The following is a 22,081-nucleotide window of genomic DNA, read 5'->3' as shown; positions in this document are numbered from 1 at the left end:
CTAGCATAAAGATTATTATTTCCATTGTGTAAATGAACACTGAGATTCAAAAGAACGTATTAATTTGCCCAGTGTCTCATAATAAACCAAGGTGAGGATATTTGTTTACTCCAAAAGCCCTGCTCAGCCTAATAATCAGCTGTGGGAAGCATCCCCAAGGCACCTAGGGGTCTGCCTCCCTGGGAGTCCTCAGTGCGTCAGCATTGCTGCTGTAGATTAAGCCACTGGGGTCAGCATTACCTGATTTTGATTTCTGTTAAGAGGAGATTCACCCTGCCATGGAGTGGGGGGCCTGGCTGGGACATCAGCAGAGTCCCTCCCCAGGAAGGCTTCTCCAACTGTGACCAGATAGACAGAAAGGGGATTAGTGGGGAACCTAGAACTGAATGTTGACATTCTCTGCTAAGTGGTTCTGCAGAAGATGTTCAGGGAAGAGCAAGCTCTGAAAGGCCGAACTACTATTTGCCACCTTTCTCTGCAAGAGCTCCTCAGGCTACCCCTGGAGGCGCTCTCCCTGTTGCCAAGGGCTGAGGGTTCTGGCCAATTGCTGCTCCTCTTCTGTACACCAATCAGAAGAACTGCACTGATTTTTCACTCTATTGGCATAATCCATGTGCCAATCAGAATTGCACTTATTTTTAACCTAATTTGCATGGGGACCCAAAATGCGACCTGATTTGTCCCCATAAAAAAGTAACCCTGTGATACACTTAGGGATTTCTTGCTTTGGAAGCTCTTCCCAGAAGCTTATCTATTTGCTGCTAGTAGTAACTTCTCTTCCTGACAGTCTTGCTGTGTTGAATCTTAATGACCTACACATAGAGATGAACCTCCAAGACTGAGAATCACCAAGAAAAGAAGCTAATATTTCCTGAGAAGTGAGCTCTATGTATAGTTATGCAGTGTTTATCTAAATGTTTCCTGTTGGCAGTATCTGTATTTACTTGCCTTATTTGCAGGTGCTATTGTTTTGCTGACATGCCTAGAATCCTTACCAAACAGGAGCTTTTTCTCCATCATTAGGTTTGGCAGGACCTCTGTCCGTCTGCCAATCATGAGTTCTCTAATGCATTACAGGTATAATTCTGGTGTATGCACAAGGCCTTGTTCACATGGCAGCACTAATGGTGACCCAAGTCAAGACTACTAGAACAGTAAGGTGTTACCAGGACGTGGTCTTCCTGCTCTTAAAGTGCCCTTCCAGAGGCCAACTTTCTTGGTCTTACTCCCAAGAATCTTCTATGAAATAGAAAAAGTGGAGAATTTCTAACTGTATCTGTAGCAAACTTTCCTTCTGTCTGGATAGTTACAAGTAGCACAGAGGAGTTAGAGAAGGAGACCAAGACTTGATGGACCTTAGAAAAAAGACAGGTGACCTTGCTGTCCCTGGTTGTTGTCAAGGAGCCAGCAGACAAGATAGTGTCTTCTTTCCCCTTCCTCCTGTGCTTGCCATCCTCAGTTCTAACACCAGGGCCCTGCGTGAAGTGTCCCTCCCTATATCCAACCCAAGTGAAGCCATAGTGGGAAAAATATAAAATAGCAGGAGGAATGTATTAAGCCAATACCCTTGACTTTTAGGTTCTTGGCAACACTTTGCTCAGGGACCTGGGGGTAATGTGCCTTCTAACTCTAGGGGCCTTTGATGGAAGAGTACAAAGTATCTATCTGGTGGTTAATGCCCAGGAAAGGGGGATGGATAAACTCATCAGGGACCAGAATGAAATGGCTCAAAATACAGGCACAGCTGAAATGGGCTGGGTTCCTCCAACCATTGCTCTTGAATGTAACTCCTGAATAATTTCCTTTCCTGGGCACTGACGGGTCATGTAATCCCCAAGTTCTATTTTGGAGTTATTTCAGCCTTGCAGAATAAAAGGTTTGGGATTTATTTTTTCAAGGGGTTGGTTTGCTTTTATTTATGGAAGCATGGGGTGGTGGGTATATCTTTCTCAGGTAAGATCAATAAATAGAAATAGAATAGCTTAATTTCAAAAGATTTAGAATAGAATCAATGTAAACTTCAGGTTTATCTAACAAAGTATGGATTGTTCAATTTATAAAAACATGGTTTATAAGAACATTTTTATTCCATAAATGTGAGGCACACCTATGTATTTGGTTTATAAATAGTCCTTTTTAGCAAGGATTTTTTGGTGGAAAAGAGCTAAGAGAGAGCCAAGTGTCATTTCCTTGCCTGATGGAGAGAGAAGGGGAAAGAGGGTGAAGACATGGAGCAATAGAGTTTGGGGGATTCTCTTAGATGAACAGCGGCAGCAAGCCACAGGTAAAAGAGACCAAGACTTCCAAAATAAAAAATATAAAAATAAACTAATAAATAAATAAATAAAGAGACCAAGACTTGAAGTAAAAACAAACAAACAAATGCTAGAATCAAATCTGCTGCAAAACAGCAGCTGTCAAGGGGACGACTTGACTTCCCTGATCCCTAGCTTCCCTACCTATAAAGTGGGGCAGAATCCTATACCATCTCATGTATTTCACCAGATAGTTATGAGGCTCAAACAAGAAAAAGTGCCCTATAAGCTTGAAACACTGACAAAATATTAGTACTTAGAATTTTATTATGGGAGAGAAGTAAATGATAGAGTAAAAGATGATGTAGGCCTTGTAGAGAGAGACACCAAAAGAATATATGTTTCTGTGTAATGTTACAAATGTGAGAGCCACTCACTGAATGTTTGTGGTTGATTTAGGCACAGAAACAGGGACTTTTTCTGATTTCCCAGCCCAAACTCCGCCAAGAACCATTTGGAAAGATCCAGGATGCTGGAGGTGAGAGAGGCTGCCTCCTTCTCCATTCCCAGAGGCCCGGGAGGCCATGGGTCTCCTCTCTGAACTCTAGATCTTTCCCATCCGCAGACACTGCCACTGCACCCAGTCCTGAATAACTCAGGAAGGACTCCAGAAGCCAGCACCCTAAGATTTACAAAGATGCTTAGCCTCTCTCTGCCTCACTGTTCTCATGCTTCAATGGAGATAATAATCTGTCCCTCCTGATGGTGTTGTGGAGTTAACTGAAATCAATTAATCATGTCTGTGAAAGTACCTAACCACAGAAGTTCTCAAAAACAACTCCTTCTGCCCCCATACATCCCCTCGCCAAGTCTCCGTTCAAGACCCCTCACAATGGATACAGAAGAGCTGTCCTGGCCAGGCCTCAGGATGTATTTCTTACGTGTTCCAGAGACAGACTGTGGCTGTTTAAACAAATATATTTACCCCTTCGTGACACAATAGTAGTGTACTATAATTGAGATAATTATTACATATCAATACACAAAGAGCTCCCTTTTGCTTTATTATCCCTAAATATTTCATTGGATAGCCATCTCTAGTGTATTTAATCAGTCTCCTTTTGCTAGACCTTAAGGTGTTTATAATCTTTTACAATTATAAACACTACTGCATTGAATAACTTTGTATATATGTTTTTTCCCACATGTGGAGATTTATCTGTAGAATCACTTTCTAGAAGTAAAGTTGGGTAAATAGTGTATGAATTTGTTATTTTGCAAGACTATCAAACCAGGTGTCAAAGGTAACTCTTCCCTGAAAAAAAAGTACATCATCAAGAGGTCTCTTATCAAAGTGAAAAACAAAGGACTCAGACTGTTTTCCTACCTATACACTGACATTATTTTTAAGGGGCTCATAAAAAAAATGATTTGTTGGTATCATCTTCCCTAACTACCACTGAAAGTACTATAGGTGTGTGAAGGAAAATCTTAGCTGGCCAAAGTCTTTGTTTCCATTTATTCAGTAAATATGGAGGAAAGCACAATGCCAGGCACTTTGGGGCAAGAAAATGTGTCAGCCTTCATAGTCCCTATGGTCTGCAGAGGTAATTTAGGAGCTTGCTCTACTTGTACCTAGTTGGCAGCAACATATCAAGCTTCCTTACTTTGTGATGAAATAATTCACACACATACACATGGTGGTGGCTAGAAGACTATGGGGAGTTACAATTTAGAATAATTTAATTAATAAGAAACAAAAAAATTATACATAAATTTATCTTTGTTGTTAAAAATCACCTCTCCAGATGTTTTGTTGCCCTTGTCTAGCTTGGATTAATATTTAGTCTATAGGCACACACTTGATCATCTACATTTGCCCTCTTACAGCACTAAACTATGTTTTCTACCTTTATCTTGCATCTACCTACCACTTCAGCATTTTATTAAAAATAATAATAATAATAAGGGAGAAATGTGGGATTCACATATAAATCAAGTATAAAAATCAAATGAATATTCATATTTGACCTGATTGTTTATAGTTCATAATGCGTGATCAAAACCAAAAGTTTCTGTGATGACTGCCCTTGCACTGTTCACCATGTAAGAACTTATTCACTATGTAAGAATTTGTTCACCATGTAAGAACTTGTTCGTTATGCTTCAGAAGATTGGAGACTGTTGAGAATTAGGCTTGGGGTTGATTAATGATTGTGCATTGAGTCCCCTATACAGAATTTTATTGTTGTTAACAACCATTTGATCAATAAACATGAGAGATACCCTCTCAAAAAAATAAAAATAAAAATCACCTCTCCAGACAGAGTTCAGGTCAGGGCCAATAATATAAAAGTATAGAAAACCAAACAAAAGCTACAAAAATGGCAGAGAAAAACAGAGAACCACTAGGTCACAGTTCCTAATAAAACATCTAAATATAAAATTAAGCCTGCACGGCACTATTTGCAATAGCCAATATATGAAAGCAACCTAAGTGTCCATCAGTAGATGAATGGATAAAAAAGATGTGGTACATATACACAATGGAATACTATTCAGCCATAAGAAACAAATCCTACCATTTTCAACAACATGGATGGAGCTAGAGGGTATGATGCTCAGTGAAATAAGCCAGGCAGAGAAAGACAAGTACCAAATGATTTCCCTCATTTGTGGAGTATAACAACAAAGCAAAACTGAAGGAACAAAATAGCAGTAGACTCATAAACTCCAAGAAGGGACTAGTGGTTACCAACGGGAAGGGGGTGGGGGGTGGGGAGGGAGGGAGAAGGGGATTGAATGGTATTATAATTAGTGCATATTGTGTGGGGGGAGATCATGGGGAAGACAGTGTAATACAGAGAAGACAAGTACTGTCTCTGTGGCATCTTACTGCAGTGATGGACAGTGACTGCAATGGGGTGTGTGGGGAAACTCGATAATATGGGTGAATGTAGTAACCACATTGTTTTTCATGTGAAACCTTCATAAGAGTGTGTATCAATAATACCTTAATAAAAAAAATTAAGCCTGCACGTCTCTGCCCCCAACTGCAGTGGAAACACCTGGAAAAGAATGTCAGCCTGGCAGCCTAGAGTCCAGGGTTCTAGGTTTTGTCCTGATAATAGCCATGTACCCAATCTTGGGCCCCTCACAACATATCTGTAGGAGGGAATAAAACTATTTGATCTGCTTACAATGCACATTATTGTGAGGAACCAACACAAAGATGTTTTGACGAAGTTAAAAACTGCACGACTGCAAATTAGTATTTCCTCCATTAATTGGCAATCAGTGTTGGTGTGTGACACACCACCAAGTCCTTAAATGTGAGTTCATCAATGGATTAATATTCCAGTAAGAATAAACTCGGTACAACTTTGGCAAACGACTGTGGTATGTTATCCACTAAGTACTCTCACCTGCGGGCATATCCCTGCTAACCTCACCGACTGAGTTCCCTGTGGCTGCTTTTCGTGTCCAACATCAGAACAATAACTCAGTTTGACCATTAGATGGCACTAGTTGTAAGGCAAGTACTAGGTCCCTTCAGAAATTGAGCAGTTTCCCCAACTAAGGAGTTTTTTCAGGTTTGTTTGTTTTGTAACTTAAAAAAAAAATCGTTATTATAAAGCCATATGCTCACTTGTGAAAATATATCAAATGGGATATTAAATAAAAAGGAAATCCCCTGTTTCTGGTAAGCCTCCTGGCAGTTTCCTCTGCATGATTCGAATACAACAGTATGTAGCCCTTATTAACCCTGGTTAGGCAGGAACCTGTGCTGGACTAGATGAAATCACTGTAATGTTTCAAGGCTACCCCAGAAGTATAACCATACCAACACAAAACCACTGTGCCCACATCTACCCTACTCTACTCCTGAACACACACGTCACATTCCACTCCTCTCACCAATGTTAAGGCCCCAGCCCCCATTATAGTTTACTGGCTCTTTACAAAGTCCTTGTCCTTCTTTGAGGAAATAGCATTAACAGACTAACTGAGCCGGTTGGATTTTGGGGGTTTAGTTACTTCAGTAACTGAATCAACAGTTTCAAGCATATGAAAAATCTTACAATCAAATATATTAACATACAGCTTTTTCCCCACCTCCCCATACTTTTTCTGGGATAAAACTATAACTACATAGTGCTTCCGTTATCGGATCACTTGGCAAAGCCAACCATTCAGAATGCTGCTCAGAACCACGGGCAAATGGAAACCAAATCTTGCCGGTTGGTCAAATTGGCTGTCACCAAATTCATTCAAGAAAGACTTTGATTCAACTTGGTTGGGCTCAATTTTTTTAAATCTGGACCTCAGTTTCCTCATTTAGCACTTGGAGGATATTTGAACACCCCTGATCGGGGTGCTGTAGGTCCAGAAGCACCAAAGCTGCCCGGCGGGCACACACACACATAGACCGATTGCCTAGGGGAAAACTAACACGTCCCCTGCTGGAGCAGAAGGAAGGAGACACAGAAAGAATGTCTCGGCTTCTAGACCTCCGAGAGTCTTGGAAGCTGCGGAAGTGGCTGTGGGGAATGACATTACAAAAAGGGAAAGGAGAGGGACCTGGACCCAGGTAACCCACCTCCGTGCCTGGCGCCCAACGAGGAACCAAAGCTACTTTATCGTGGCCGCCCCTGACTCTCCAGAGAGCTCCCCCTAGGCCAGCAAATGGTAAACGTTCCTCATCAGGACCCAAGGCCCTTCACCCAGAATTCAAGATCAAAGCCAAAAATACTACCTCTGAATTAACAAATTAGTGCTATCTAGAGAAGCGAGTGTAAATACTGACCTAGAGGAGTTAGAATACAAGAAAGTGCCTGAGAGGAGAATGCTAGCCTGAAAGGAAGACTAGGAGGCTGGAGATTTAAAGGTGGGGCTCTGCTTTGTCATTCATCCTTTCAACCAACTCATTCTGTTACGTATGCCTCACGGGTCTAGGGTAGGCGAACGCAGGAGAACAGAATAAAAACCTTGCCCTCCTAGCCCACGTTTCTTTGCACAGGCCAAGCACAGTAGGTGTTGTTATGGTTTTTAAAAGCCAGACACAGGCCTACCCACTTATGTGCCTTGTCTCATATATCTTTCTGTCAACCCCATAAGGTGGGTGGTGTAACCCCCACGTTACAATTAAAGGAACTTAGGTTTCTTTAAGCTATCTGTCCACGGTCACACATCTTCCCACGGGACAGTAAACTAGAGGCTGACATGGCCATCAATCAATTGCATAAAGCTGAAGTTGGCATCTGAGCATTCCGAGGTAAATGAGATAAATTATTACGAGAGAGAAACAAGGCAGACGGCGTAGGAAAGCCGCTAACCAAGCACTGTACAGGGAGAACTGGGTGTCGCTGCGCCACCCGTGGGAGCCTGGCTTTTGCCCCTCGGGAATCGCCGCCTTAATCTCCTCCCCCAAATGCTTCTGGCAGCCAATTCTCGGTGGGGAATCCATGACGTCACTGTTGCGGGGCAGATTGGGAGTCCCTCCAGGTCTTTCACCGGCAAGATACGACACGGAGGTTTGGCGAAAAGTGAAGGTGCAGGGAAATGGAATGGAGGCGAAGAAGACTGGGGAAAAGGGTGGCACAGGAAAATTTATATACTTGTAAGATCCTACAGCTAGGAGAAAAGCTTAGAGTTACCTAGCCTAACTTCCCGTTCAGTGTTGGCTTGAATGTCCAGGAAGGGGAGGCTCACTCCCACTGTCGGCTCCGCCACGCTGGGACAGTTCTGATGGAGAGGAGATTCTTGTTTGTGTTGAACTGAAACCTGCCTAACAGCTCTACCCCACGAGGACCTACAGAACGACTAATGTCTCTTCCACAGAACAACCCATAACATTTTGGCCAGGAATTCATTCCCATTTCTGGAAAAAAAAAAAAAGCCCAAGGTCCTGACTCACCAGATTAGTAACAAGTTGAATGCTTTTCTTTATGAAAGGTGAAAATATCGGTGAATTTCAAAATAGTAATAAGGAAGATACAAAAATGGATTAAAATGTTGATAGATATAATTGAACCTTTGGCAAAACATCACTGGTTTTATATTCTCTACATTTTTTCCAGTTTTCTACACTGTGTATGTTACTTACAGAAATACACCAGCATAAAGGAGCAGCCCCTGGCTTTGCTACAACACAGGCTCACAGGCTCACAGGCTGCTTGCACTCATTTGCTGGTGCATTCAGATCAGTGTTCTCATTTCTCCAGCCCACCTATGAAACATCTGGCTAAATGGACATAAAGTAAACACTTTACGTTTATCAGTCATTGAGTCTCCATGGAATACCCAAACCAATTTAAACTCTACTAAGAAAGCAGGGCCACAAAAAGTGGTGAAGAAAATGACAAACTCCTCTTAACATTTATGCCACCAGAGGGTGTTCCACAAGAAAAGTCACTGCCATGTGGGCCACTGACAGTACACCATTAACTCTGTACCATTTGCAGTTCACCTGAACTCATTCACATAATTCTCATCATAACCCTAATAAGGTGGATGTTATCATACTCCCACTGACAGAGGAGAAAGCTGAAGCACAGCGTGTACACTTGCAAAAAATATACAATCTGGTGTGGGGCCATTTATCAATGTGTATTAATATAAAATGCACATGCTCCTTGAACCAACAATTCCACCTGTGTAGGAGGCAGTAAACTTCATGGGTATGTGACCAAGACAGTTGCACAGGGCTATATGCTTAGAAGGGGACACTGTGCTTGGGTTTTACTGCTCTGTGTTACTGTCTTGAAATTCTTAATAATTTTAGCTTTCAGTTTGTGTTTTGTAAGTGAAGTCCACTGGGATCACGCTGGGGGTTTGAAGCTTAGGCTCAAGCTGGGTCTTGCCTCTCGCTCCTTCCAGCCTCCCCAGGACTGGTTTTCAGATGCCTCCAACTGGTCCCTGGAACCCCTGCCACCCTATGTGCTGCCCTTTCCCAGGAGGGACCTGGGCACAGGGGAGAGCAGAGCCCGGCATATATACCTGTCTTGCCAAGCCTAAGGGCAGAGCCTTAGGCATTTGTGAAGGACTGCATTCACCTGTAAGTATCCCTGTGCCTGAAGGAGTGTGACATTAAATAGAAAAAAGAAAAGCCACTGTGACAGATCAAGAGTTGAAGTTGCAGAGGAAAGAAAAGGCTTTTTTCTTGTTTGAACGTGGGGCACCATAGCGTGATTTTATACTGGGCCCATCAAATTACATCACTGGTTCTTGTAAATAAATATTCATTGCCAAACTATATGAAGGTTGAAAATGATGGTCTTATCATCACTGACTTTGCCTTTGGGTAACGTCACAAGAATATCGTTGTACTATAACTGGAACATAAATTTCATGAAGCCAAAAATCTGTGTGTCTTACTGCAACTTTAATAATCAGAACCTAATATAAAGCTTGACACATAACGTTTTCTGTTAAATATTTATTAATTCAAATTAATGGAATGCATTTTTATTTATACTAGTCAAAGAGACATTTAAAAATTTAAAACAATCCAGGAGTCCCAGAACTAAATATTTAAAGTATGATACATCCATGCAATAGAATATTGTGCATAAAATAACAAGGATGTCCTTTGGGTACTGATAAGGAAAGCTTTGCAAGATAAATTGTTGCTACCATTTATGTAGGAAAAAAGTGGGGAGTGGGTGCATGCCATCACTTGTCCTCACATGCAGTGACCTTCCTGGAGTTCTCTCTAGTGGCCTATATGTGGAAGGATTCAGAAAAAAAGTTCAGGTGGCTCTGGATGGCTGGGAGGGAGATTTTCAAAGTACGTTGTTCTATAGCTTTTGGATTTTGAAACAAAAGCAAATAAACAACCAAGTAAACAAATAAGTAAGAATCCATTTTTTAAAGTACAACAGTGCTACATTGTGTATCACTGTGGAATTATGCATACTTAAGTAAACAAAAGAAGCAGAATATTGTGTCTATTTTCATTTGTGTAAGATATATTTTGCACACTATAAGGAAAAAGCTTATACAGTACTGTTATTGGGTAGCTACCTGGCACTTATGAAGTGCTTACTAGTTCACATGTAGAGTTTTGATTAACATGAACATTCCTTGTATTCACAGTATGTCACTTTGCACATATGACTGTGTACATGTCCTGTTATCAAACAATGGTGAGACATGCAGATTAGGTGGAAATGACTGAGGAGAGCAATGCATTCACAAAACAACCCGAGAAAACTTGCAAGGTCACATAACATATGCTACGTAAAATCAAAGTGACATTTAAATGCTGAAGGAAATGACCAGCTGTGATCAACACAGGGGTCTTGTCTCTTAGAACATCCACATCATGCTCTGTACCCAATGACAACCTGATGCTCCTACACTCAGATTTTTGTACACAGCAACTCTACCAGCTTCGTTTTTGCAGGTGGCCCCTGCTCCTTCCCTTGGCTACATCACCTTTGCCCAAAGGCCATGGGACTGCTCGGCCAGCTCCAGGAATCCACCTCCTTCCCAGAGAGGTTGTTGAGGGCATGGAGGGAAGTGAGGTGACCTCTTCAGAGGTGAGTGCTCTAGTCATCACAAATACCAGTTCTGGGGCTAGAAAGCCTGACTTCTAGCCACTCTCTAGTGGGGACCTTGAGCAAATTACTTCACTTCTTTTGTATCTTTATTTCCTCATCTGTAACAGAGTTAAAAATAGTTTGACATATGTTATACTGTTGTGACAACTAAATGAATTATCAAGTTAACCACTTAGAACAGTGGCACATGGAAGCATTCAGTAAGATATTTGTTGGTGTTCTTGTTTGTCTTTTCAGAAATGCTGTGATTTCTCCAAAGTGGCAGCTTTGATGCCTAGCTCTTGACCCTCTTTGTTCTCCAACGCTCCACTCCACCCTGATCTCCCATCCAGCTTTTCACAATTGGACTGGTGCTGGACAATTTCAAGCACGCTGTGGCCTCCAAGCCCGGCCCAGGCAAGCACCTGTGTATAACTTTCTTGCCTGAATGTGTATCATGGAGGAAGAGCATGGAAGGATATTTTAGGTCTTGGAAAAAAAGAATCCCCACTGGAGAGGAAGAGGCTCCTCTTCCCACCTGATTCATCCCTCCTGATCTTAACGTTCACCCTCACAGCTCCAGAGTAGTCAATCTGCTTGTGCCCAACTCCAGCTGCTTTTGCTGGGGAGAAAGAATAAACAACTCCCAGACTCAGCTGACCAGAGTCTGTCCTTCCAGCCTCTTGTGCTCATCTCAGACAAAAGCAGAAAATATTATGTCCCATAGTGATCCTAGCCCTTGCACGATGCTGCCCAGTATCATTTTTCAGGATGCTGGAGATGTGCTGTCCCGTGCGGTAACCACTAGCAGTACATGCTCCTGAGACTTTGAAACACGGCTAGTGCAGTCAAGGAACTGAATTTTTATTTTGATTTAATATAAATGGCTGCTTGTGGCTAGTGATTACTGTATTAGACAGCATGACTTTAAACTGTCCACCCTGACCCTTTTTTCTTGTTTGATGAGACATCCTTGCTTTAAGATTGGCACATATGTTTTTCAGACTTGGTGCTGATACTGGTCTTACCCTTCACTGATCAGATGAGTAAGGGAAAAGGTTGTATTTCCATTCTGGGTCTCACTTTCCCCTGTAAGGAAATCAGAAAATTATACCAAGGGTGGCAGATGCATCCTGTTATGGGCTCTGTCCTCATGCCTGTGTTGAGTGACAGTTATTGACCTCCATGATCTTCCTTCCTCCATGTTTGAGTCACTGAGCACAGGTGGCCATCAACTCCTGACTTTCCTAAGTATATTTTTAGGAAGCAAGATACTAAGCCCAAGCAATCAGCCATGGATTTGAACAGAAAGAAGGGAGTTTGGATTTGCAGGGAGAGGGAGGTTAGATATCAAAGGACATGACCTGGTAATCACAGTTATGGGACAGTAGAAATAGAAACCAAGTCTAAATGTCCTTTCTTTTTTAAAAAGCCAACAATAATCCCTCCCCCTTGGCTAATACCAGGAAGAGAAGGGTTGAAAGGAGCTTGCAGATCACAGGGGTAAGCCTCTTCCTGAGGTCCAGTGAATGATCGATTCCACCTGGCCAGACCCTAAAAGCCCCCTCAAGGCTGAGTGATCAGGAGGGACTGGGGGGTGGGGGGACAGTACCAGGCAGCCTCTGCTCCACAGCCCTGAGGGGGTGGGGAAGGCAAACCCTGGTCATCCCTCTGTCTGTAGCCCTTTTGTGTAAGTGCCTGGCGGGGATGACGTGAGGCTGTTCCTCAGAGCACAGCTGCAGGCAGCCAGGGAGGAGGTGGGGCCTGGGCTGCCCTGCCCCCCCATATCCTCCCACCAAGGCTTGTCCTGAGGTAGGGGACATGTACCCTGAGGTCTCTGCTTGGCCTGACCCTGCTGCAAGGGCTGTCTGACCCCAGTAACAGTGGAAATGGCAAGTTTATTGAGCTCCCCTTTGCCCTGCTCTCTCCCCTCCCTCCTCCTCCTCCTTCAGCTGTCTTCCAGCTATGCAGGTAAGTTTTATCTTTATTCCTGCTCTGGGGAGAGCCTGAAAGCAGAAATGCTAGCGTCCCTGGGCTCACTTCCTTCAATTCATCCTCAAGTTGCTATGCAGCTTATCTTACCCAAACAAAGCTGTGCCGGACCTGGTTCCCCTCCTCAGAAACCTTCAGTGGCTCCCTACAGCCTTCAGAATAGAACTGAAATTCCATGATGTGACCTTAAGTCAGAGCTCTCCTTGAACTCGTGCTTTCCTAATTTTCCAGCTTTGGTTTCTCACCTACCAAAAGGAGATATAATAACAGTTTCTTGGAGTTGCTTGTCAGGGTCCAATGAGATGGAGTATTTAACATGCTTAGTAGTACCTGTGCCTGGTAAATCTTGATAAATGTTTGTTGAATTACAGTATCTTGTCGGGTTCAAGAGCTTGATCAGTTTTTATAAAGGAGTCCTGCTTTCACATGCTGTGGAGAGAATGAAAAAAACAGAAGACAGATTCCCAGACTCAGGGAATCACCTAACAAAGGAGGCCCAGTCCACGTACTCCCTTGAGAAATCCTTGCAGGTGTAATGGAGAAACAGGCCTTATCTCCTAGTAACTCTGAGTTGGGCTGATAAGACACAGTCCACATGGGAAAGAGATTGGGAGCATGTACAGGGCAGGGTCCAGGAGCTGCAGTGAGGGTTGCAGGTACAGAGGAAAAGAAGGAGATAGAGCCAGCTGCAGGGTGGGAGACCTAAAAGGAGAACTTGGGAGCAGGGTGTGAACAAGGACGGAGGGCTGGGAAGTGGTAGAGAGGCAGTGGTGGAGAAGTGGTAAAATCAAACCTCTACGGGGAAGGGAAGGATCAGTTTGGCCAAGCTGGATCAGGGAGGCGCAGGAGAGAATTAAACTGTAAGATGCTGGGCCACATTCCAAGGAGGGACCTAACCCTGGGCAGAAGAAGGTGCATCAGAGATGGATGCAGTTGGCAGAAAGGCAAGCAGCCTCTAGCAACAGCCACTTGCTAGAATGTTCTGTCCAGGGGCACCCATGGTATCTGTATAACCAGAGACCTTTAAGAAAAATTGAGCTCCTCCCTGGCTCTAGAATTCTATTTAAAAAGCTAGTGCCTTCTTCCTTCCCTGTTTTGAAGCAGCCCCCTCCCATGACATGCTTATCTGTCAAAGTTCTCTCTGGAGCTCAGTTTCCTTTCTTTGGTATCTTGGACAGGACAGTTCAGAGTAATAGGACCAGGGCATCCCATCCGGGCTCTGGTGGGGGATGAAGTGGAATTGCCATGCCGCATATCTCCTGGAAAGAACGCCACGGGCATGGAGGTGGGATGGTATCGTCCGCCCTTCTCGAGGGTGGTCCATCTCTACCGAAATGGCAAGGACCAAGATGCAGAGCAGGCACCCGAATATCGGGGCCGAACGGAGCTGCTGAAAGAAGCTATTGCTGAGGGGAAGGTGACCCTCAGGATTCGGAACGTAAGGTTCGCGGATGAAGGAGGTTTCACCTGCTTCTTCCGAGATCATTCTTACCAGGAGGAGGAAGCGATGGAACTGAAAGTGGAAGGTGAGTAGTGCCATATTAATACTGGGTATTATCTGCTGGGTGGCCAAGACCTCCCTTTGAGACTTTAACCGTTCTCTCAATAGAGATGAGATCCTTCAGCCCAAACATTTCACACCTGGGAAACACTTCCCTAGAAATGCACACATCGGTACAGAGGAATCGTATGTTCATGGGTGTTTGTGGCATTGTTATTTAGAGTGGGAAAGAAGCTGGAATCCAAGTCCATGACCAGGAGTAGGCAAGTGACTGAATAAATGTTGTTATCCGTACCCTATTATGCAGCCACTAAGAAGATTGTTTTAGGGCTACACCAGATGGCTTGGAGGCACTCGATGAGGTGTTGTTGAGAGGGAAAGAAAGCTACAGAATGAAGGGAACAAAGATAAAGCCAAATGTTTGTGAATATAGATATGTTGCAGAAAAATTTTAAGAGGATAACCATAAGAAAGTTTATATAATTCACTTTGGAGGAAGATGGGAGAGGAAAGAGGATGGGGTATGGTCCAACCAAAAATTAAGACTGTAATTATCCACATGATCATATTTATGAATTATTATGAAAGAATATATAATATGTACATTTTTGGGTACATATAGAGAAAAAATAAAGAAAAAATATTTTAAATAGAAAGGAAAACCAAAAGAGGCAGCAAAATCCAAAATAATCAGTTTCTGATCATTTTGCACTAATAGAGGGGAATATGAATAATCTGAAAGTTAATCCCCATATCCAAGTGAACTTTCTTATCTGTTTTGCTTTGGAATGTGTTTCTTTCTTGTTGTTGTTGTTATAAACAAGGGCGGCATTCCTAACAAGTCAAATTAATTAAATCCTGTTACCATGAATTCCTCAGTTGATGTTGCTTGTGGTGTTTTATTAGACAAGGAACATTACTGAAAAATATGTTCCTGATATAGTTCAAGTGAATAAACAAGTAAAACAAATGTCTGAGTATCATAATATGTCTGAAAGAAAGAGACATCTCCTGTAGATTTTACCTTCACCACCTCCTTTCTCTGGAATCCCATTTTCCATGTCTTGTGTGATGGATGACTTCGGAATTTATTTTTTTGTTTTATCCCAGGTTAGTTAAGATGCAGACAAGGCGAAGTGGATGGAGGGAGAGTTTTAAAGTTCATTGCTATTTAATTGAAGAACAAAAATGTTCCTAGGGCTCAGCTCAGGTCTCTCCCTTTCCTCCTCCCCAACCTGCAGTGCCAACACCAGACAATCCATCACTTTTGTATCCCAAAGGCTACTGTTGCAGAGCTGGGCCCAGAAGATGGCACTGTATGGGGAATAACAAAGAACTATTTCTGAGACAGATTGCAGGGGTATGAAAATAGCTTTGCATGTCACAAAGTGTTCCCAGAGCTGTCACTGGGGATTTTTACCTGCAAGGAAGTTTGATAGTGAGGACCTCTCCCATTTATAGATTTTCTCCTTCCTGTTCAATAATGTCCTAGTTCAATATCTGCCTTCCCCAGACACTCCCTACTCCCACTACACAAAGGAGGGAAGGAAGAAAGAAAAGAAAAATGGCTTCAGGGGAAAGTTTTCCTTTGGGTTGTTTTCCATAGTCCAACCCCTTCCTACCAACTTATAGTCTGCATGCCTTAAGAGTCTTAAATAAGTGTTTTACAAGTAAAACAGGAATCTGAGACAAAGTTAGGACTGAAACGCCACAATTGTGTATTGTGAATTTCAGACAGAATTACTTCTCCTCCTCTATAGCGTTTTTGATTTATCTCCCGAACTCCTTTTTGTCATTTTTGTGACTTTGTTATTAGTTGTCTCAGAAGTATCTTTGTCTAGTCCCCTGAAACAGAGAACAAGATGAAAAGGGGCTGGCCCTGCAGCATGGCACATCAAGATTAGACAGATAGAGCTCTGGGCACTGAGGACAGGATTCTAGAATGTGAAATAGGTAGGAGCCAGGGAGAGCTGAAAGCATCCTCTCCCCCCTTACTCCCCCCACCAACCCCAGGCTCCCCCCACCACCACACACACACCACTCAGGGGCCAAGTCCTCAAAAGCTCTGGAAGAGGCGTTCTTAACCTCTGTGTCTCTCTTGGCAGATTAGTGAAGTTGGTGGACCCCCCTCTCAAGATACTTTAAATACACAAAGTTAAATATATTTGGTACTGAAGTAGTTATCAAAATATTAAAATAATGAGATATGGGGTGGCCCTAATAATTACTTTCAAAATAGTGATGAACATGTGATATTTTGAGATTTCTACAACTCTGATATAAAAATATTTGTGATTTTCACTGATGTCCAAGTCACAGGTCCTATTATTGTGTTGTCTACAAACATAATCGCAAGAAACACTAAATTTGAGTTTAAAGGTTACTGAGAAAATTTTATTTTTCTATTTAAGTCCACAAATCCCTTGATTTCCTACACCCCCACCATTGTACTAGTTCAGGCTCATGCTGTTTTTTAATTTCACTATTTTCATGACCTCTTAACTGTCCTCCCTCCCTCCCTCCTGCAGTGGGTAAATTGGATCTTCTCACCCCAGCCGAGACTCCTCCAGTGTACCTCTGCGACCTGGAGTCAGATCTTGGTCCTTTAGCTGGTTCTCAAAACACTCCAAGACTGTTCCAAAATACAACCTTGAATCTTGTTGCTCTAAGCCAAGCTCTGCCTGGGAACAAACCCACTTCTTCAAGGCTTGGCTCACAGGTCAATTTGGTGTAATCTTCTTTGAGTCTTGGTGATATTTGTTCCTTTATTCAACATGATTTATTGAGCCCCAGGCACCATGCTGGGTGTTGAGAATAGGGCACTGGCCATGCCACTTCTGCCTTTCAGATAGTTAAAAAACAAAATTCATCCAAGTAAATTTGAAGATCTAATTGGCCCTATTAAGTGATTCATGATTCCAACAGCATCCCCTCTAGCAAGGAGACCTCCAAGGACTCCTACAGATGTGAGATTTTGATAGACAGGAAGGTGGGGGAAAAGTTACTAGCAGATGAAAATGGATTGTTCAGTCAAGGCCAGTTCTCTCAGGCGGAAGAGCAGAGGGCCTAATAATGCAGATTAGCCTAGCTTCTTTTAGAGAAGATGGAGAGGCTCATGTGGCGGATTGTCTAATCCACTACTAACCAGGAAACTCCTGACCACATTTCTGGGGGAAGTTGAATCTATAATCGGGTTTAAGCATTAGGTCCTGGTTTGATGGCTTGGCCTAGCAGAAGTGACCCCTCATTGGGCCTGTCTTTCTTCTTAACAGACCCCTTCTACTGGATCAACCCCGGGGTGCTGGTTCTCATCGCTGTCCTGCCTGTGCTCCTCCTTCAGGTCACGGTGGGCCTTGTCTTCCTCTGCCTGCAGCATAGACTGAGAGGTGCGGGGACTTGGGGATCTCCCCTGCATAGAGCTGGCATCTTAGAACTTGATCAGCTGTTTATTTTTGAGTGACTTCTGGGTTGGAAAGTCCATAATGACAAGTCTCCCATTTTACAGAATATCTTCATTGGGTAACCTGGCTTTCCCTATGAGGTAGGGTTGACATAGCCCCATGCAGCAGAGGAGGCAGTGAGGCCCAAGGTGTTCAGGGATTTACTCAGTGGCAGAGCTCAGGCCTAACCCCCCACCTCTCGGCCCCTGTGCCATACCTAGAAACTTCAGGAAACTGGGATAGTGAGCTTCAGAGTGGGACATGTCTAGGTCATTAGGAGGTTTAAACAATGACACTGTAACACATTGTAGGCATTCAAAAATGTTCTATTCAACAATGAGGACTCAGGTTCAGTTGATGATCCTTCTCCCCAAAGCCTAACCATGCAGGACCTCTCCTAGTCCTCCTGCCCTTCCCATTCCTCAGAGGAAGCAGCAGGAGGGCTTGGGTATGCGAAGTGTTGGTGGATCTACAACAGGATCTTCTCTCCCTTTGAATTCAGCAAATACCATTACCTCCTTCTTCATGAAAGAGGTTTTCAACCCACATGACTGAGCAGAAAGAACCTGAGCTGTGGACTTAGGCAACCCCAGCTTGACGTGACCCTCCAAGCCCAAGTTGCCTAGTGAGTCAAATAGGGACAACACTCTCCCTCCTACATTAGAAATTAAAGGGGACAGTGTTATGTAAAGTGCCTAGTATAGAGGCAATCCCAAAGTAGCTGTTCAATTTACTGTGGAATTCCTCCCTCCCTCATCAGAAGTGTCTTTAGACAAACAAAGTGACAACCCAGCAAGGTGGAGTGGCAAAATGAATGGAGAACACCAGGAAAAGGAGCAAAGAGCAGTGGGGGAGCAATAAAACCTTAGGTCGGTTTGGAGCATTGCTGTCTACCGAGGCGTTCTGCACCCTTTACCCCAGTATTTAACCCAAACAATAGCCAGAGCTCTTGGCTCCACATCCACAGCATTTCCAGACTCCTAAGGATGCTCCCAGGCTGCAGAGAAACTGCCTGCATAAAAGCCCGAGGCGCTTGGTGAGGGAGGGGACCCACTTAGGGCCAGAGGTGGAACTGAAAATGCTGTCTTTTTCTGTTTTAGGAAAACTTTGGGCAGAGATAGGTGAGTTCCAGGCACCATCCCTCCCCAATTCCTCCTTCCTGGCCTTTTGGTGTAGCCCTTAGACCGTCTTTGCCTCTGCCCTAGGACCCCATTCTCCCTTAGGTGACAATTCACTATTAAAACTTCTGTAACCAGCTGGGAACTGCAGAAAGTCTCATTTTTCTTCCCGGCTGTCAGCCAGGGTAGAAGCAAAATCCTACAGCTTCCTCCTTAAGAGTCATTCACAACTAGAAACAATTTAAAATGACTAAATAGCAAAAACTCAGGAGGGAAAGCATCCCCTCTGAGTGCCTGACTGAGTCCCTTTCCATTTGTTCCTCTTCCAGAAAATCTCCACCGGACTTTTGGTAAGTGCTGGGTAGCCACCCTTCGGTCGGCTTGGTGGTTCACCCGGTTCCAGTCTCCTGGGGAAATAAGGAGCCCTGGTTCCTGGTTGGTTTCCTTCCCTCTCCACCTCCTTTTCTTTCTTTGAATAAGTCTTCTAGTTTGAGGATTGGTAAGATAATGGCAAATACACTATTATGTGCCAGGCACTTGCATTACCAACAGATTTCCCATGTTAACTCATTCTGTAAGAATTACAGGTGCTTCGTGCACATTGTTGATCTTTTCAGGAATTACAAAGGGGAGGTAAAAAGATATTTGGGGCATAAACTTGTTGTCTAGTTGGGGAGGCAATACGCATGAATTAACTAGAGAACAACGTACATATATGCCATCAGCTGTGCCTGAATGGCAGAATGAGTTCTCATGAGTACAGAACAAGTAAACTATACGTGACTCATCAAGGAAGGATTCTTGGAGGAAAAGTGAAGACACCAAGCCGCACAAAAATGTTGGCCCCTCCGGGGTATGGCCGCTGTCCTTTTTGTTTACTGCAGATGCAGCCCTTCCTGAATGGCCTCAGGCCATAGGAACCCCAGCACCTGGCACTTAGCACACTAGAACTCCATCCTAGCATTTATGACATTCCATCAGTGTGCAACACACACAGTTTTTGTGACCCAAAGGGGAGGAATAGGATCTGTGTTGTAGAATCTGAATGTCAAAGGTCTTAACCAATTTTTGGACCATGATTCTCCTCGGCCGTCTGGCGAACCCTAATGCACCCTTCCCAGAATATTTTTCCATATATGCATAAAAGATAACAGAATTTCTAAGAAAACCATTGCATTGAAATACAGGTATCAAAATAAAAATATATCTGATATAGTAACAAATGGAAACTACATTAAATAACAATGAACAGCTCATCTAATAACTTGTACTTTCAAAATACTGATAAACAGTATTTTGAGATTTCTGCATCAACTCTGATGGGAATGAAGGGATTTATTTCCATTGGTGGTAAAGTCACAGGTGCTGCTGGTAACTGTGGTTTGCTGCCTACATTTTTAATGGAAGAAATGTGCTAAATTCAATTAGAGGTGAGTGAAAATATAGATGTAGTGCTTTTCATATCCAAGCTCATAGATAGACTCCCTAAATTCTATCCACTCCTTTGGTGTTCTTGGACCCCAATAATAAACAGAGAAAGGTGGTGGGACATGGGGGGAACACATGTTAATGCTGTTTGTTCTGTGGTGAATGATTCAGATCCCCACTTTCTGAGGGTCCCCTGCTGGAAGATAACCCTGTTTGTAATTGTGCCAGTTCTTGGACCGCTGGTTGCCTTGATCATCTGCTACAACTGGCTACATCGAAGACTAGCAGGTGCAGTGGTGGGGCAGCAAACAAGACTATTGACCAGAGGGGGACTGAATCAGCTCTGAATGGGAACAGGAGGAGGGTGGAACCAGGGCTCAATATTTGAAGAGAAGAGATTTCCTTCCTCTCTGTTCCCACAGTCAACCCCTGGCTCCTCAGAGACTCTATGAGAACCACTTACTGAGCTCTGTGGGGGTCCCTTAGTGGAAAGGGAAGGGTGGGTCACTGCAAATCTCCACAGGGAGGCTGTGGGGAGGGAGCTGGTAATTTTCTACCAATCACCTGTTTCTCTTTGTTTTCAGGGCAATTTCTTGAAGAGCTGAGTAAGTTTTCTTCTCCTTCTTATAAACTAAGAACAAAAAGACAGGAAAGCATAAAAGAGGAAGAAGGCAGATATCAAGGGATCAAAATCCCAGAGGGAAGGCAGGCTTATCTGTGAGGTAGAAGCAAGGGTTCCCCAACCTGCTGCAGATTTGCTCCACCTCTGGTGCCCTCAGCAGGAACCCCCAAGTTGGCCTCCTTTCCCATTTCTTCCAGCAGCTGCCCTGTGCCTTACCTCCAAGACCAACCACTGAGGCAGGCACAGGGTCACGATGACTCCAAAGGGCTTTTCCTCTCCTGGGTTTAATGGCTTCATGATAGAACTACTGGCAGATTTTTCAAGTTATTTTCTCATCCTTCCAGGAAACCCCTTCTGAGTGACATCGCATCTTGGCAGGAGCAGAGGAGAGCCTGGCTGTCGGAGGACCAGTCCTTGGGGATGTCACGCCCATCACACTGCACACTCACTGGCCTCCTGCTGCGGGGACATTCAATCTGCACTTCCAGGGACGCCCTGAATTCCAAATGGGATTGATTTCTTTTGTCATCTACATTTTCTCTTTTCTCCAGCTCCTTCCTTCCTTTCCCCATTTTGCTGCCTACATCTTTCCACTCCACTCTCCATATTCCATCTGGAAGCCCCCTCTGGCTGCGGCCAAGCAGGTGCTCTTCTCTCCACTGGAGGACACCTATATTGGAGAGTGGCAGATAGGACAGTCTCTGCTGCAAAGCCAAGACCAGGAGCCTCCTCATTGCAAATTATGGCAAACTACTGCAAATGGTGCTTGTTTCTTCCAAGATCCCAGCTTTGATGGGCAGAGCTGAGAGGTGTGGAAGGTTGAAGGGATGGAACTGGAGAGTCCAAAGCATCAGAGAGAGAGCTATGTGAGCTCCAGAGTGAGGACACGGGGAGCCCTGACCCAAACGGAAGGTGGGGAGAATCCCACAGAATACTGGCCAGAGCTCCATCTCGCCCAGCAGCCTACGAAGGACCTTGGGCAGCATAGGGTGTGCTTCAGAAGGCTTTCCCTTCCTCTCCCTCTCTTGTATGGCTGGGTGCCTCCTGCTCTCTCTCCTCATGCCCTTTCCACCCATCTCCAGACCTGGATCCCAGATGGGATTCCACCCATCTTCCACACCTCTCAGTGTTCCAGTTTCCTTCAACCATTACTGCTGGATGATCTATCAGATACAAAGAAAC

At 43.8% G+C, this 22,081-nt stretch overlaps 2 protein-coding genes across 8 annotated transcripts in view; one reads left to right on the top strand and one right to left on the bottom strand.

The window, feature by feature from the left end:
• Positions 1–11,933: 11,933 nt before the first annotated feature.
• Positions 11,934–21,378, top strand: MOG (myelin oligodendrocyte glycoprotein). The gene is made up of 8 exons (XM_036908660.2): positions 11,934–12,769; positions 13,969–14,316; positions 17,564–17,677; positions 18,832–18,852; positions 19,179–19,199; positions 20,449–20,565; positions 20,862–20,882; positions 21,244–21,378. The coding sequence occupies exons 1-8, from the start codon at positions 12,688–12,690 to the stop codon at positions 21,255–21,257; spliced, it is 738 nt and encodes a 245-aa protein (XP_036764555.2). The 5' UTR covers positions 11,934–12,687; the 3' UTR covers positions 21,258–21,378.
• ZFP57 (ZFP57 zinc finger protein) overlaps positions 19,484–22,081 on the bottom strand; it is a 25,334-nt gene continuing 22,736 nt past the window's right edge. For 6 of the 7 annotated variants that reach the window (XM_057493711.1, XM_057493714.1, XM_036908647.2 and 3 more), the window contains one exon: positions 19,484–22,062. In XM_057493711.1, coding sequence (XP_057349694.1) covers positions 21,896–22,062 — 167 coding nt within the window. In that variant the 3' untranslated portion in view covers positions 19,484–21,895. The remainder of the gene's footprint in view (positions 22,063–22,081) is intronic. The other variant, XM_057493713.1, reaches the window with a different exon arrangement.

The sequence above is a fragment of the Manis pentadactyla genome, chromosome 16, assembly GCF_030020395.1.
Source record: "Manis pentadactyla isolate mManPen7 chromosome 16, mManPen7.hap1, whole genome shotgun sequence".
NCBI lineage: Eukaryota > Metazoa > Chordata > Mammalia > Pholidota > Manidae > Manis > Manis pentadactyla.
Note: the sequence above shows the minus strand (reverse complement) of the source record. Positions and strands in the feature narration are given on the sequence as shown.